Below are 17542 nucleotides of genomic sequence, written 5' to 3'. Positions count from 1 at the left end.
GTGTGTCCCCATCCCCCAGCAGCTGCTACCCTTTAGAGTGCCAGGGTAACTCAAAGAGGCTGAGATCAGTCAGCTCCACACAATGAAGAGATTTTGGCGTCTTCTGCATCATGGGAGGCTGCCAAGTTGTGCTCCAACCCGACTTCTGAGAGGGACCTTTCACAAGATACAAATGTTTTATGACTCATCTCCTGCTTAAGAGTCTCCCCAACATTCTGCCTTTCTCTGTCCCAGGACTGGCCACAATCCGTTAAAGAAGGAGACCAAAAGGGAACGCTTCTATTCTCACTTTCTCTCAGAATGTCCCAGACTCTCAGTGGTGACGTTCAGTACTGGGCTTTGAAGTTATGAGGGAAACGTCGGAAGGCATTAACCAAAGGCAAGCTTTAGAAGGCACCAACCAAAGGCATGGAGGACAAGTCCGAGCATTTGAAGCAAAGAGCTGTAGCCAAAGAAGGAATAGACGAAAAGTCACTTTGATCCCTGCTTTGAATGCAAAGGATGATTTGATAGTGTTTATTCTTGCTTATCTTGCTCATTCCAGTATGTTTGAAGTGAAAATTCTTTGTGAGGAGCATTAGGCCCAACAAGACCTCTGCTGGCTTAACTGAATACTCCCCAACATAGCTGTTTCCTGCATCTTATAAAAAGACGCCCTTTTTAGTTTTCCTTTTATAGTTAGAAATTTAGGCAAACTCCTTAGATTCAGATATGCACTGACTTTTGATTCATAGCTTTAACCCTTTTGTGACCCATAGTATATATAGCTACCACCTACTTTTCCAGTCTCTGAGGTTCACTGGGGAGCTATTGTACCACTGACAGTATGTGCTTCCAGCAGGCAGGGCCCTATATAACAGTTTGAAATGGAAAAAAATGGGCATGTGCTGTTTTTACAAGGTGTTGTATGAGGTAGTGCTGAATCATTAAATTCTTAGTAGGAAAAACACAAATTTTGAAAAATTTTATTTGGTATACATATGTACCTCTGGACTCTGAGGGTAGAATTTGGGGTGTCAAAGGGTACACATATGTATCTTTGGATTCCAGAGGTTAGATTTGTGGGATAAGACATAAAACAAAAACCATATTACCTACCAAAAATTCAAACACACTTAATGATTCAGCATGCCCTCCATTACTGAAAACACATGGTATCAACAAAAAATTTAAAGCAGAAAATAATTGGGTCTTGAAAGAAATAACAATAATAACTGATCTTTTCCATATATGTGTATATCCTAGATGATACCAAAGGCCCCAGATCGCTAAAGGCATCCAGTTCGTTGGTGATGCAAGGAGGAAAAATTAAGCAGAAGTTTGTGGATCTGGGGTAAGTATGTCATGATATTAAAAACAAGCCCTCTGTTAAAGGGGAATTAAAGGAGAAACTCTCAATTCCCCTTCCTGTGTGCTGTCATTATAGGGCACCTTTGCGAAGGAATTCCAACAAGGGGAAGAAATGGAAAGAAAAGGAAAAAGAAGCCAGGAGGTTTTCTCCAGGTAGCAGGTATGGGAGGGTGATTAAGAACATAGATTTATCTCTACACGTAAACTTTCTGATCCCCTTCTACTGTTAACCAAAATCAATGGTCAGTTTTTTTGAGCTGAAGTGAAACACCTAGAGTTGAGATAAAAGAAAAACTGCACAATCAGGCTATATTTTTCCTTCTCCAATTATAGCACACATCTGGCCTTGAACATACCAGTTGGTCCTTGATTGCAGAATTATGATCACATTAACAGTTTCTATAAATCTTTATCTAAGAACAGCATAAATATTCTGTGTGAAACTTTAGACATGTATCAGGTTTCATCCGATGGGGAGGCAGATGCCCTTTTTGAAGCCCTGGTGGCCTAGTGGTTTAAGTTGCTTTGTTGTCTTTTAAGATTGTCCTTTCCATATAAGTATAAGAATGACCACTGTCCTGGCTGCTTTTGCCTATTTAATTGATTTTAGCGTTGCTGTGAGTCAGAAAGAGCCCTGGTTGGGTAGTGGTTAAGAGCTTGGCGACTAACCAAAAGGTCAGCAGTTGGAATCCACTAGCCACTCCTTGGAAACCCTATGGGGCAGTTCCTACTCTGTCCTTACAGGGTCGCTATGAGTCAACGGCAATGAGTTTGTCTTTTTTGGATGAGTCAGAATAGACTTGACGGCAACAAATTTGGTTTTTGGTTTATAACTATGGTTACTTTTCAATAAAAACTTTACTAGAAGTGAGCTTTCTGTAGCACGTTGTAAAGTTTTCCCAGTTTTATTCTGAGATTATGTAATTTTTAAACTTAGGTTTTTATAGGGAGACAAAGGATAAGGCTCTGGAGTCAGACTGTTAGGTTTGAATCATAGCTCTTCCTCTTGCCATCTGTTTAATGTTGGACAAGTTGTTTAACCCTCAATGCCTCCATTTTCTTCTATATAAAATGGGGGTAATAATCGTACCTACCTGATAAGGTAATTGTGAGGATTAAATGAGTTTTTATGTAAAGTACTTAACACGGTACCCGGCACGTAGAAAATATTCAAAAGTAATAATTAAGATAGCAATTTGCTGTTACTGGTTTTTGTTATTATTATTTGCAAGTTACAAAACACTTTTAAATTTATTTCTTCATTTGATCCTTACGATAAAATTAGGAGGGCTGATAACAATACCTTGCTTTATTGATGAAGAACTTCACCTTCATAGAATTTAATTGATGTGCTCAGGGTTATGCAGCAGGCAATTAATGTCAAGCTGGGGCTTCTGCCTCCTGTCTGAATCTCTTTCCAACACACCATGTTATCTCCAGTTAGTTATGCATCTCATGACCTTTAAATTTCTTTGTGAAATTTCAGAATCAGCTCTATGATAGATTAAGGAAGAAATGGACAAAATGTTAAGGAAAAAAAAGCAGTGAAATTATTTGAGGACCACTGATTTATTTTATAGGTTGTCCCCTATATGTTTCCTTTTCTTCTTTTTCTCTTTTTGCGCATTTGTCCTTGATGAGGAAATTGTACCTTCTTCCTGGGATTACAAGAGAAAGGTAGGAGATGAGGAGCAAAAAATCCCAAATTAATCATTTTTGTTAGTCTGGGTTTTCTTTATGCTGTACAATGGAGGAAGGGTAGGAATCTTTTTCTATTGAAAACAACAACCTCAGGAAAAACAAAAGGTAAATCAGAGACCATATGCAGGTCAAAAGCAATTTAACTTTGTGTGGTTTTGGAGTGAGAAATATAAAATGATCTATGTTGTGTCTAAAGATTAAGAGTAGAAAACTATCAAGTATATTCAGAAATAAAAACACGCAATTCTTCCATTCATGGGAGAGAGAGATGCACAAATACTCAATGGGAGAGAAACTTGGACACTTCTGAAGTGACAGTCCCCTTCCTTTGGTCTCAGGCGTCAGAGGAAGTCACCACCTCTGACCTTGGAGGCTCTTCTCTAAAAGAGATGTAACCACAGGCATCCAGCAGCAGGGAGAATGTCTGTCGGAATTCCAGTCGTAGTAGCCAGAGGTTACCCTCTCATTTTATAATTCCCAGTTGAAAATCAAGTAAATCTTGATTCTGTTGATGAGTTCTCACTTAGCAAAACCAGGGATAAACCTGGGGGCTAGAGGGTGGTGGCTGTCCTCAGCACACTGCTTTTACCACAGCTGCTGTCAGCTTTTGAATAAGCAGGCAGGTTTCCAGCCAGCTTCCTGGCTAGCTCTATATTTTTAAAACATTAACTCTGGAGTCCCTCTGTTTCAATAGTCACGAAGTGAAGTGTTTCGCATGTGCCAACACTACAGAATAGTTTTCAGCTGGAAACATAATTTTATAATTATTTGTAATTATAGTAGGATTTTGGCAGAACTGAAAGGAATTCATGAAATTAAAATAGAAGAACAAGGAGAGAAGAGGAACATTTTTCTGTGTTCAAAAAAATTATATTTTTGGGCTATCAGAGTAATTGGTTAGCACTAATCAAATCTAATGACAGCCTCTGTTCTCCTATGAAGATTGGTAATGGGCCCAGCACATTATAAAACATATTCCAGGAAGAGCAGAATTACTGCCCAGTAGGAGCTTAATGCAATTGAGCTGGTTTCACAGGGCCCCTGAATGTAGGCGGGTGATAAGTGCCATGGGCTCCAGGGTCACACTGCAGTTGTGGAGAAGAGCTGGCAATAAACTCATCACCCTGTGAGGCTTTCTTGGAAACAGGAGGAGAACCATTCACCAATTGACTTACTAATCATATCTCTTAGGCTTTTCATCCAATTCTTATTAGATTGTTAAAATCTGATTAGGTCATTCAGTCAGCTATGACCTGTGGCTACCAGACTTTAAAGAGGCAAGACATTTGCTAAGTTTTACCTTGGTTTTAGTTTTTGCCTCCCTAGAGTTTAAAGAGTTTATTGTGTTGTGTCTCATACGATGACATAATGACTCAGATACATGACCAGCATGAGACAAATAGAGAAACTAGATGAACTAAAAATAATAGTGATACATAAACCCTGCAAAGAAATGTGATTTGGTTCTATCTTCTTCAAATATGTGCTCAGTTAATGTCTGATTTAAGCAGGCAGGATAGCAGATGATAGAAGTAGGCAACATTTAGTTGTCAGTGCTTGTTTATTCCTTAAGGTGCACACTGAAGAGTAAAATAAAATGTCATCCTAAACCCTAGAGTAAATAGCCACTGAAGTCAGTGGCACATGCACTTTGGAGCTCTGTGGGAGAAGCTCCTGGCTGAATGATGGTGTGTGGGGAAATGATGGGGAAGGGAGATGGTAGGGAGGTCTGGGGAAAGGAATTTATACTCACCTTAGAAGTGTGAGTGGTGGAAAGAACACTGAGTTGGAATCCAGCATACCCCAAGGAAATCCTGACTTTGTTGTAGGTAAGTCCGAATTCCTTAGACCTTGGTTTCTTAGGAGAAAAAAGGGAGTTGGACTAAAACTACATTGTCTCTAACTTCCTACCCATCCATATCCACACTGTTCAGTATGGTAGCCTCTACTCAGATGTGGCTATTGAGCACTTGAAATGTGGCTAGTCCATATTGAGATGTGCCATAGGAGACAATACATGCTTGTTTTCAAAGTCTTAGTATGAAAAAAATAATGTAAAATATCACATTGATAATTTTCTAGTATTGATTACATGCAGAAACAATAATTCAGGTATTTGAAGTTAAATAAAATATTAATTTCACAACTCTTTAGTTTTTAGTTCTTTTTTAACGTGACTGCTAAAAAATTTAAATTTACGTATGTTGCTTATATAGTTTCTATTGGGCAGTGTTGATCCTGTATGAGTCTATGAAAAACAAATTCTTTTTTGATTTCTAACTCATTATTCACTTAGTCTATAAATCCACATGTATTTTTTGTTTTTTTTTAGATTTATTTTTGTCTACCCCTTTTTGTTCCAAAAATAATTTGTTTATATTCGAAAGTATATATGATACCACAATATGTTTTCTTTAAAAAGTTAATTGGATAGAGAGAAGTAAGATAAAGCAAAAAGTAATTATGGTTGATACTTAATATGCATCTTCAACAATATCTTCACAGCAAATGTAATAATGGCCTTCAGTGAAAGCCAAGAGCATAATGTTAAAGTAGTTAAGAGGCAGGCTGTAGAGTGAGACTGCCTGGGTTCAAATCGCAGTTCTGCCACTTGTCATCTTAGGCAAATTACTTAACCTCTCTGTGCCTCAGTTTCCTCATATATAAATGGAGACATATACAAACCTCATCAGGCTTTGGGAGGATTAAGTCACATTTAACCACATTTTAAGTCCTTAATAAATATAAACTACTATCATTATTATTATTAACATTTGAAGCAATTCTAGTGGAAGGGATATAAACCAAAGTATTCTCCATATGTTTTCTGCTGGCAGTCTTACTCATCCAAGGATGACTTTTATAATATGTTGAAGAATGAATGGAGTATATGGATTAAACTCTAGGCAATTCTTCATGGATGTTATTTCTCTCGAAGAAACCAGACAAATCATGGCACTACAGTGAGTTTGAAATTACTCAGCAACAGGGTAGAGATGCTCAAAGAAAGGATTACTTGGGTTTTAAATGAAGAGTTATTTATTAATATTTCAAATTTTAAAATCCAGCATTTTTTAGGAATTTTAATTCAACTTACAAATCTTGTTATTTTGTTTATACATCCTATGAAATTTTATGTAAAATAAAAGCCATCACTTTCATGGAGACCTTTGTTTAATGTTAGTCTTAATAGGGTAGACTCTATCTCCCTTAACTGGCTGTCTCATTTTTAGCTGCATTTATAAATTTAATGTATTCACTGTCCTTTTTAAGCACTTCAAATAGCTGAAACCTGACAAGCTTACATTCCTAACAAGCAAAACAGTTTTCTGTACTTAAAAACCTCTCATAAATCTAATAAATTAAAACTATAAATATAGTGACTGTAAACATCCCACTACTGTTAACAATGTGGTTAAATTATTTCACACCTTAAAAATACAAGTGTAAAATCAGTTAAAGTTTTAAGGTAGAATCAGTAGACAAATTTCTCAGATTTCTTTCTCAGGTTTCTAATAGTGCAGATTTTCTTAAATCCTTAAACAATATATTTATTATTCATAAACTTAACATTTGTGTTTTATTAGTATGGATTTGATTTACGTGATCAACTTGCTGTTTCATTTTCAACCCTCTCAGTGTTGGGAAGACCCATTAGGGGAACAGTTTTACCATCTTAAGCAAGTTTAGGCTGAACACTACATTGGCCATCTTACATGGGCCCAAGTGATTATTGATCAGAGGTTTAATCAGAACTTGGGATCTGGGAGCAGAATATGTCCAGGATGGTTGACTCTGAGCAGATGGTCATAGGTTTTCCATAGCTGTTATACAGTGGTCTCCAATTCCCCCTAGATGGGGCTGGCTTTCCAACCCATCTCTTTAGTGGATGTTAGAACCTTACAGAATTACTGATTTCAGTAAATTGAAGTCCACAACCCTTTCTCTGGTTGCAGCTAACTTTCTTCAATTAACCTCCTTTACTACCATCTTAAGGAGCCCTGTTGGTACAGTGGTTAAGCACTGGCCTGCTGACTGAAAGGTCAGTGGTTTGAACACACCAGCTGCTCCACAGGAGAAAGATATGGGAGTCAGCTTTTGTAAAGATTACAGCCTTGGAAACCTTGTGGGGCAGTTCTGCTCTGTCCTGTAGGGTCGCTGTAAGTCAGAATTGACTCGATGGCAGTGGGTTTGGTTTTTGGTTTGGACTGCCTTCTTGGATTGTATATTATTTCCATACATTTTTTTCTTCCAAAAGTTTAGATTCTGAATACTTTGCACATCTTGTACTCAAAGTTAAAACAAAGGAAAAAAATACCACCATGGATGTTTAACTGAGCAATTTAATTTTTAGATGCTCATACCCCGAGATAAACTGGTTTCAAGATGTATGTAAATGTGTTAATTGTTATATAGAGTTATTGACTACCCCCACTCCTCACTTATCAACTGTCTTATTATCAGACATTTCACATTTGCAATAGTAAAAAATCTACTATCCAACTATTTTGTGCATTAGCAATGTACGTCTGGCAGTAACAAATGCCAGGGTGAGAGTAACACTAGCTGTAATGGTTAAGGTTATGTGTCAACTTGGTTGGGTCCTGATTCTCAGCAGTTTGGCAGTTATATAATTATCTAATTTGGCAGTTATGTAATGGTATAATTTGGCAGTTATGTAATGATATAATTTGGCAGTTGCATAATGATGTAGTCATCCTCAATTTTGTGATCTGATGTGGTCATCCTCCATTTTTGCACAATGTCAATTTTCACATAATGACCTGGTCTTTGGAACCTAGCCATGTCAATAAGTGAAGAGTGGATGTAAAAACCTTAAATGCCAGGGATAGCTACTCCCAAAAAGTGACAACTCTGGATTATAAAGACCTAATTTGAACCAATTATTTCTCCTAGTCCCCAGTAATAAAGCTATCAAGGGTATGACAGTGACTTGTAATTCAATTTTTTTTCCCCAAAATGATAATGAACCATCATTAGTACAATCTAAAAATGAAGGTAAAAAAGAAGTGTCGAATACATACTTGTTTTGATCCTCTGGAAATTATTTTCAGATCCGTCAAGAGTTCATTTCTACCAACCTCCATTTTCAGGGGTATCATTAAAGATCTATATTGAGTTTATGCAGCTTAGCCCATAAACTGCCCTCAGAATCAAAAAAGTTAGTAGGAAAAGAAGAAGAGATGGAGGGGGGAAGGAAGGAAGGAATTAATTAAGGGAGTAATTAAAAGAGAATTTCATGTTATTCCTAACAGATTTTTCCACAAAGTGAAACGGACTATTAGTGGTCAGTAATAGAATACTGTTCCCAAATCCTCTTTCTTCCTTTTGTAGGCCCAAGAGTTTGATTTATCCGGAAGTAAATTGGCACATATTTTAGAAAAAATTTTTGATGGCTGGTGGATTCGAACTGCTGACCTTTTGGTTAGCAGTCTAGGTCTTAACCACCACTTTTAAATTTTAAAGTAATAGAAAGTTTCCTTTTTTAAAAAAGTATATTCTATAGCCTACTGTAGATGCATGCATGCTACTGTTCATCCCTTTAAGGATACTAGAAAACACACAGAGATTACATCAGTTTGTGGAGTTTTTGGAGTCAGGATACACAGAGAAATAAGGATACAGCCTCAGCAGGGGCCCAGTCAGGCCTTATGCAGAACTGGAAAATGCTCTTCAGAGCATACCTCAGGATCTGGTGGTGTGCCACTGTGCAGATAGTGATTGTCTCCTTAGAAGTGGGGTTTCCTTGCGTTCTACTCCACTGTGCCACCATTCTACCCATCGCCTTGATGTGTAAAGCTGGAGAAAGAAAGCCCCTGATTATCACCAGAGGCTGAACTTCCTTGATCTCATTCACCACATTCACACAGGCCTCTGGCCCTGTCCTTGGTGCTGGATATACAAGTCCATGTGGAATTACTAGTCTAGAACACTTGTCAGTGAGAATGTTATGAAAGTTTTAATTAAATGTGATGTTTAGATTTTGTTTCAAGTGCTGCCTGTCTAGGATTTGGGGGTACTAAAAGTCTTTTTCAAATAAGGCATTATCTCATTAACTCTTCACAACAACATATGAGATTCATAAGTTATCCAGATTTTACAAATGAGGAAACAGAGGTTAAGAGAAGGCCAAGGCTGTGTACTCAGGAGGTGGTATACCCTGGACCTCCAACTACCGTGTTAGGTACTAAGATTGTGATGAAAAACCAATGGTATGTAGGTTCTGCTTAAACTGTTATGAGCCCTGAAATTTCTGAGTCATTTAAATATATAATTTTCTAAAGTCTCAAACCAAGAACATGAGTCCACTGGAAGACAGGAAAGAATGCTGGTCTTGAGCTAATGTCACTAGCAGTGAGATAACTGAGATGTCACCCAGATAAAGGGAATCCCTGGATGACCAAACTAATAGCAAATTCCTAAGAGACTGTGCCCCTCCGTGATTTTAATTTATCCACATACATTTAATAGACACATTTAGTAAAAATTCAGCATGGCAGTAGCAATGCAAGAATGTTGATCATTGTTATAGAACCCACTGAGATGCAAAAAATAACTATTAAGATTAACGTTCTAGTCAAAAGCACAAATTTTTTTATTCTCTGTTGTGTAGAACAGTTTCTCCGTCTATTACTCCAGACTATATTCAGGGTTCCTTCAGAATTCAGTAAGTCTTAAACATCTGCCCCTTCATTGTGTAACACATTCATTCTTTTTATAAAACAGGGTCTTCAGAGGCAGACTGGAAAACTGGAAACCCAAGCCGCCCTTCACAGCTCAGGCTTCTGTTCGCTCTCCTTGCATGCCTTTCTCATGGTTTCATGAAAGCAGAAAAGGATCTTATTCCTTCAGGAACCTGCCTTCACCTACAAGCCCCCTTCAGCCTTCTCCTGAGATTGTAATTTCAGACAAAAAGGGGTCAAAGGTAGAAAACACATGGATTAAAAAAGCAAACAAGAGAAACCCAAACCCCTCCTCCTCCTCAGTCTTTGGAAGGCACTCTCAACTTGTGTGTATACTCTGGATCCGAGAAACCAATGTGATAACACTGCAATAAACAATGCATGGTATTTGTTGTGTGGGAAAAGAGAAAGCCTTATTTAACCATCACCTCTATAATACTGTTCCATTCTAGATTGTACATTACTCTTTGATTTGCCTGTCTTTTCATATATTGCTATTTAATCTCAGTTTGACAGTTAAGCCATGCTGGGAAAGATGCATTTTAATCATTGAACAGTATGATACATTTGTTTACCAAGTATTCCACTTTAAATTACATTACAAAGCTATTTTGCCGTGCTCTTCAAGATTTACTGGAAAACAGATAAATTTTAGGACTGAATATGTGTTCAATACATCTAAATGAAACTCTTTAAAACAAACCAAAGCTGACATAGCACCCTTACTTATTTCTTCTTTTAATATCAAACTGCCATGTTGAACAAATGTTATAATTCTACCACCAAAGTCCTTTAACTTTAGCAGAATTAGGAATTATATGCATGGGTGTTAACTTGTTTTTAAATGCATGGTGGTTATTTCCAGCATGACGCTGCAAACCTTAATCTAACATTTTATTGAAGCACATATGATGGCTAACTTTCACGTGTTGTTTGGTCTCTTTTTATCTATGTTCACTTTTCTTTCTCAAACAGAAACATGATTAATGTTACTTGCATTTAATTCTTTTCTTGAAGTCAACAGCTCAGAGGGTTTGGGTCTAGGTTTGGGGTGGTGTCTCCATAGATGATGTCAAATGGTAATGTTCTATGTTAAATGCCCTCCTGCTTAAATGTTTTACTAGCCTAGCTCCATGTGCTCTGATTTAGACTCCCTTTCTGAAGTTTTAGAAAACCATGAAATTTATTTGATACTGAATTCTCTAGCCTCTGGCATGGTATTTATTATTGACAACCAACTTAACCCAATGAAATGGAACCTAATTGAAAAGTAACGGTCTAATTCCTAAGGAAATGGAATATGAAACAAGATGGTGTGGGTCAAGTGCATAGAGTTCTGGGGAGCCAGCCATCTACAATTATTAGCAAAAGTTTTAACATCAGTCGGCCACTTGGCTTTGAAACATTTTCCGCATCATGTCTGAGACATCTAAATGTTTGAATAACTCTACCATTATCTTACACTGGAGAGTCTCCAGATTTGTTTAAAATGGTTTCCCAAATGCAGCTACATAGCCATTGTTAATTTATTTGGTTTTAATGCTCACTGAACATTTTTAATGAAGTTCTGGGTAAGTTTTATTTCAAGCCCCCCCTCCCTGCCCCCACCCCAGGTATTTGTTTGGGAACGTGTATCTGCTCTGTGCTGCAACCTCTTTGATAATCGGCTGGAGCTGTGTGAGAGTTGTATTTTAGCATGTACCTCCTGGTGTATTGTCAGATTCTGACCTCCCCGAGAACTCATCATCTTGAAGGGTACATCTAGGAGAGGATCTGCCATTTCTCGCAATATTTATCATGCCCAAGAACAAGCAACCCTTCCCAGGAGGTGCTATAGCTACCTTTCTAATATGGATTGCCATCTGTTCTAATAACTCAGCCTCTCCACACCATCATGTATTTTTACTTACACTGTTACTCATCACAATTAGGGCCAAAGAAGATAGGCTTATTAATATTATTCCTCTGAGAAGTTGTAGAGGACAATGTATTCTGTACCCTTGAAGAGAGACTGAAGAATCATTTCTGTAAAACACCTATCCTTTTATCAGATGGAGAGAGCATCTAGAATTCCCAGTCAGCCATAAAGCAGGTAGTATTCTTAACCACAGCCTGGTTGAAGGTCACCACCAAACTGAACATGAATTTCTTATAAGATTGTTTACAAAGAACCTTTTTAGAACTTGGAAACACACCTACCTCGGATTCACTCACTGTGTTCACTTAACACTGGCTTTATTTATTTTTTTCAGAATTTTACCTTCAATGATGACTTCAGTCCCAGCAGTACCAGTTCAGCAGACCTGAGTGGCTTAGGAGCAGAACCTAAAGCACCAGGGCCCTCTCAGTCCTTAGCACTATCATCAGATGAGGTACTTGCATGGCATTTGTGACAGAACTGCTTTCTGAAATCATACAGTTTATTCATGAACTATCTCTGGGAAAATGTTTTTTAGGATAGATTTTACATATAAATCATCAGGGCTATGGTTTTATATTTAATATGAACTCTTGATTATTTCTTTTTTATTTCCCTCTGTCGTGTACAAGAGAGGCAAAAACTTACACTTGTGATTGACTTAGTCCTCCAAAAGATAAGTAGAAAAAAGAAATATCAGTATTTGGGGAGGAGTGGGGGCACTGTAAACAAAGATTTTTTTGCTCTAAATATTTGTTCTTATTTTTTCATTTCTCACATGATTTTTGTTTTGTAAAACTTTTATTTTTTCTCTTAAACCTTTCTGCCCATATTCTTCAGGCTTGGTGAGATGTTAATTTTTATAGGAATTTGCACAGTATCCGTGTGTCTTGTGTTTCTATAATGCTTTTCTTTTTGATTCTTTTGTTGCTCCCTCACTCAGAGTCTGGACATGATAGATGACGAGGTGAGCTATCAGGGGCTGTGTGTGGTGGCTCGTGTGATGTGGTTTGAACCTTGTTTTCTCTCTTTGCCTATAATATAAAAATCAAACAATACAAGAAAACGTTCCTCTAGAGTGGAAGAGTTCCTTGTGTTAAAAAGCTTCACTCTCTGTCCTTGTCTATATCTTAGTTTTAAAAGCTTTCCTGAGTTAAGAGGATCTCCAATTCCACCTCCAGAGTTCCTCTATTTGTCTCCCATCACCACTGCCTTGATATGGTCCATTCTGTTTCATTTCTTTGCCTTCATCCCAGCTTAACCCATCCCCTCTTCTGTGTTCCCTACAGGGTCACCAAGGTGACACCTGTCTTCCCCCAAGACCTATCATCACCTTCATCTCCTCTCAGCTTAGTGGTTCTCTAGGAACATCCTGCCCCTTTTCACTATTAAAACAATATTCTGCTCTGGACAAAGCCTGGGATTGGGAATACAAGCACACTGTTGAGCTCTACCACTTGGACAGATCATGTAGACTTTCTGAGCCTCAGTTTCCTCATCTATTAGAAGTAATTATGAATATGACCTGCTCTACCTTACTTACAGGTTTGCTTTGCTGCTTAAATGGAATAATGGATGTCACATTTTCCCAAGAATGCTTGAGGGCTTAATGCTGTCCTCTTCCAAGTGGAAGACACTGCTGTATTTTAAAAATGTATTTGTAAATATCTCTAGTGTCTTATCAGAGGACAAATACAGAGTGTTGCATTGTGTATAGAGACTATTGATGAAATATTTGCTTTCTACATCTGATAATGTTTCTGAAGTATTTTAACGTACAAGCTTGCAACATCGAGTATATCTTCACTATTAAACTTCCAACATTAATAATAGTGCTTTATTTGGGGGAATTTTTTAAATTTAAAAATACCTGAAAACATGTAGGTAATAAGTATGTTTCGCTTTAATTTTATATATATATATATATGCAACTAGAACCATTAGCTTATCATGTTATGATTTAAAAATAAATGTGGCTCTAGTAGGCAAGAAACTCCTTTTTGCAGCATAATGTGCCATACTGAGCCATGGCATTGTGGTCCTTTAACAACACTGCATGACATTCCTATCTCAGATCCTTGATGATGGACAGTCTCCCAAACACAGTCAGTGTCAGAATCGGGCCGTTCATGAATGGAGTGTGCAGCAGGTTTCTCACTGGTTAATGAGCCTAAATCTGGAGCAGTATGTATCTGAATTCAGTGCCCAAAACATCACTGGAGAGCAACTCCTGCAGTTGGATGGAAGTAAACTTAAGGTAAAGAATGATATGTCTCTGTTAGGTTATCAGGTATAATTTGTGTTACTTGTAGCACCTAAAATGTTTTCATTAGATAAGAGCATTCTGCTTATCTGAGAGGTAATTCTCATCAACAGTCAGCAGAAAGGACATTGACTTATTTCTAAATAGTAAGTGAATTTTGGAAATCCTGTTAGGGATTTGAAATCCAGCAGTAGGCTGCTGATTGGGAGAGCTAAGGACCACTCCAGTGTTTCCACCTGGCAATACATGGTCTGTATATTAACCTACTTAACTTCCTATGTAATATAAATTTTCATACTAGCCAGTGTGGACCCTTTCATCACATCAGAATTAAGAATCAAATCTATGAATCTTCCCTTCTTTATTCATTTCTCCTCCACACCCACTCTTCCCTGCAAACCACTCCAGAAGTCTCCCCAGAACTTTGTTCCCCAGTTACGTGCTGCCCCTGTCTTCCCTTCCCCTCCATTGTACTCTCATTTCCATTCATCCAGTCCATCTCTCTTAGAGACTGAGTGGAACCCACTCCTGTGCAAAAAGGGCAAAAAGGAGCTTAGAGCCAGCTCCCCCTGCACACCCTGCTAGGCTGATGGGCAGATGAGTATCTCTTGACAGTCTTGAAAAGGTTAGAGATCAGTCAATAGCCTGTGAATATGAAGGCCCCATTGACAAGGCTGTCCCTGTTGGGGAGATGGATGCATCCGGCTGTTGATTCTTAAGGTCATGAAACATTTAAAGTATATAACCAACTCCCCTTATTCTGAATTCCAAGCTCATTGAGCAGTCTCCTCAGTATAATCAGGCTTCCTTTATAGATCTGCCTACAGAGAGAGAATGGCTAGTCCTGCTGACATGAACATTCTGGTCCCAAAGACATTTTTGGATCTCATTGTAAATGAATGCACGAGCAGAAAAGAAGTCATTTCTATTCTTCCTGCCCTTTTTGGAGTCCTCTGTAGCAGCAGGTGCCCACTCCTACCCTTTGAAAATATTGATGAGTATAACAATACTTTTGCCTGTAAATGTCTACAGCCCGAATGTTGGAGAAGCACAATTATGCCCTTTTTTTCATTCATCCATCGATTAATTACCAATTTGAAAAGCATTTACTTAATGAGGTTTAGATTATACTGTGCTGGAGTCTTAGAAGAGTAAGTAAAGCACAGACCTCCAAAGTAATCTTTGGCAAATATAATCAGCTCTTCCTCAGTTCTTACGTCTTCTATCTATGCTTAAATTAGTTTGTGAATTTGAACGCAGTGTGATAGCAGCCTCATCATAAGCAGAGAGGTCATCAGTTTCTCAAATTTGGTTTCCATATGTGTTTCCTTCTTAGGCTCTTGGAATGACATCATCCCAGGACCGAGCCGTCGTCAAAAAAAAACTCAAGGAAATGAAGGTGTCTCTAGAGAAGGCCCGGAAGGCTCAAGAGAAAATGGAAAAACAAAGAGAAAAGCTGAGGCGGAAGGAACAAGATCAAATGCAAAGGAAGTCCAAAAAGGCAGAGAAGACAACAGCAGATGGAACAGAAGGTGCTAGTGAGCAGTAATACACTCCCAGTGCAGAGGGTAGGGGTGCTTCAAGAGAGTCCCCACCTCTTCCTTCTCTGTTCCTCTTCAGAGGACAAAAAGGAAACTGACGATAGGTGTAATACTACTCTAAGCTGAGTGAGGAACCGTTGTGTTGAATAGCTGCATTTTCTGCAGTAATAGAACACAGTCTGAATTTTAGCCTACTGAAATAATCCCCACCCACCTTTGGTTAATTAAAAAACCAGGGATCTCATTTGTGAGAGATACAAAGTGACTGTGTTTCTCCCTTCTCTTACGTAACCAACATCTTTGGTTGTGTTGAGTGTGTTGTGTCACTTGGAGAACCAGTGCAGCCCCGCCCAACAAGAGCATGATACATCCCGGTGTTGTCAGTGGAACACTCTGAGTTCTCCCTGTGGGGTTCTGAAACTGGGCACTTGCACATATCTGCATGGCAGAGAGCATCGCTCTACTGTGGGACCTGGGATCAGTGCTTTCTTCTAGGGCTATGGAAGCTACTCCAGTGTATGGCAAAGGTTCCCCATCATCTCAGTGTCTGGACAGTGAGACAGCCCTACTCTGGAAACGTGGGTGCTTTGTCACATGATTACCTGCAGTGGGAAAAGGCAAGTGGACTCTTCTGCTTGCCAGGTGGGCATCAGAAAGAGAGAAAATAGTTGCAGTTATTTGTCAAGCCCAGAAGGAAACAAAGCCTTAAAAATGTGGATACAGGTATTATCTTGGGGTTCTGAAGGTAAACTATTTATCCTGCAGATATAGCGGAACAAAGAAGAAATTAGACACTAATGCAGCCAGGGGTATTGGGATCTGTTGTTTATTTTGCTACTGCTTCATGTTGAGTATTTTAGTAATACTGACACACACAATACAGTTCGTTTCTGTCCACCAACAAATTTTGAACTGGAAATTGATTTTTAAGGAAACCTACATTTTCAGGCTCCTCTCCTGGGGAACATTCTGGCCGGTCTTCAGGCTAGCTGTGACACAGTTGGGAAACGTCACATATTTTCTGCTGTAGATTTCCCAAGTGGGCTTAGTTAGGGTTTTAACAAATGTACTTTTAAGAAAAATAGAAATACCAGTTAGAGAAAATTTAGATTTAAGTAACATTCAACCAGAGAACCAATTTTTTGAGCAAACAGAATGTTCCTGTAAAGGAGAGCTGTCACTTAATATTTTAGAGATGTTTTGAATGGTTTTTCTGAACCATTATCCTTGATACTTTAGTGAGTTCCACTTTACAATTAAAGTTTGTTTAAGTTAGAACATAGGAAACGGTCTGGCAATGGAGGAAGTTGTGCTTATTTCAAAGCTAGTATTAAGGATTTCAGTATTTCACCAAACTAATTCAAGTGTAGGGGCCTGGAGCAGAAGGAAGAGGAAATAAAATCATTGAGAAATTTCAAATGATGGCCTTTTGCTTTTTATGCTCATGTCTCTGGTTCTCTTTGCTGCATTGGCTCTAAAAATGAGGTCATCTGCTGACCTTGTAAGGGACAAGTTTATCAGAATCAGACAAGGGTGGGAGAACTCGTGGACAAGTATTTTACTTCCTGTACTACAAGATGATCACTACTCTGTTCCCAGCAGTAGTGATACCTTGCACTGGACACATTACATGTGCAGAGTTTGGGAGAAGGCTTTTGAAGATTTCAGGTTACAGATAATTTGAAGGGACTCCTGCCCATATAGCCCTATTTCTTATTTTGAACATGGTGATTTTTGTTTTTTGCTTGTCTGAGTATCTGAGTTCTGAAATTATCTAAACTAGAAGTATAGTCCTGTTCTTCCCCCAGGACTGGTTCCATTTAGTGCCAGAGTAATGTCTGTTAAGCTTCAGCCCCTTCGTCAGTACAAATCATTATTCATTCCTCAGAAACATAGACATAAAGTAACATTGTATTTTTCACTTATCAAAGCCATCATGTATGTTTTGCTGTCTGTCTTTATTTGGGGTATGATAATGGAACAGCTGTGCTGCATACTCTGTTACTATCTTGAGATGTCTGGTACCTTGCTATTTATTAATACCATGAGAAACAGAGAACCACTA

General features: G+C 38.3%; 1 protein-coding gene across 1 annotated transcript in view; it reads left to right on the top strand.

Annotated features, from left to right (window-relative positions):
• Positions 1-16464, top strand: part of PPP1R9A (protein phosphatase 1 regulatory subunit 9A) — a 342802-nt gene extending 326338 nt beyond the window's left edge. The window contains exons 15-20 of the mRNA XM_004386139.2: positions 1246-1333; positions 1427-1510; positions 9799-10111; positions 12008-12127; positions 13748-13930; positions 15273-16464. Coding sequence (XP_004386196.1) covers positions 1246-1333; positions 1427-1510; positions 9799-10111; positions 12008-12127; positions 13748-13930; positions 15273-15485 — 1001 coding nt within the window. The 3' untranslated portion in view covers positions 15486-16464. The remainder of the gene's footprint in view (positions 1-1245; positions 1334-1426; positions 1511-9798; positions 10112-12007; positions 12128-13747; positions 13931-15272) is intronic.
• Positions 16465-17542: the final 1078 nt, after the last annotated feature.

Source organism: Trichechus manatus, unplaced genomic scaffold (assembly GCF_000243295.1).
Source record: "Trichechus manatus latirostris isolate Lorelei unplaced genomic scaffold, TriManLat1.0 scaffold00156, whole genome shotgun sequence".
Classification (NCBI taxonomy): domain Eukaryota; kingdom Metazoa; phylum Chordata; class Mammalia; order Sirenia; family Trichechidae; genus Trichechus; species Trichechus manatus.
The sequence above is the reverse complement of the archived record's forward strand: the minus strand, read 5'-3'. Positions and strand labels throughout refer to the sequence as shown.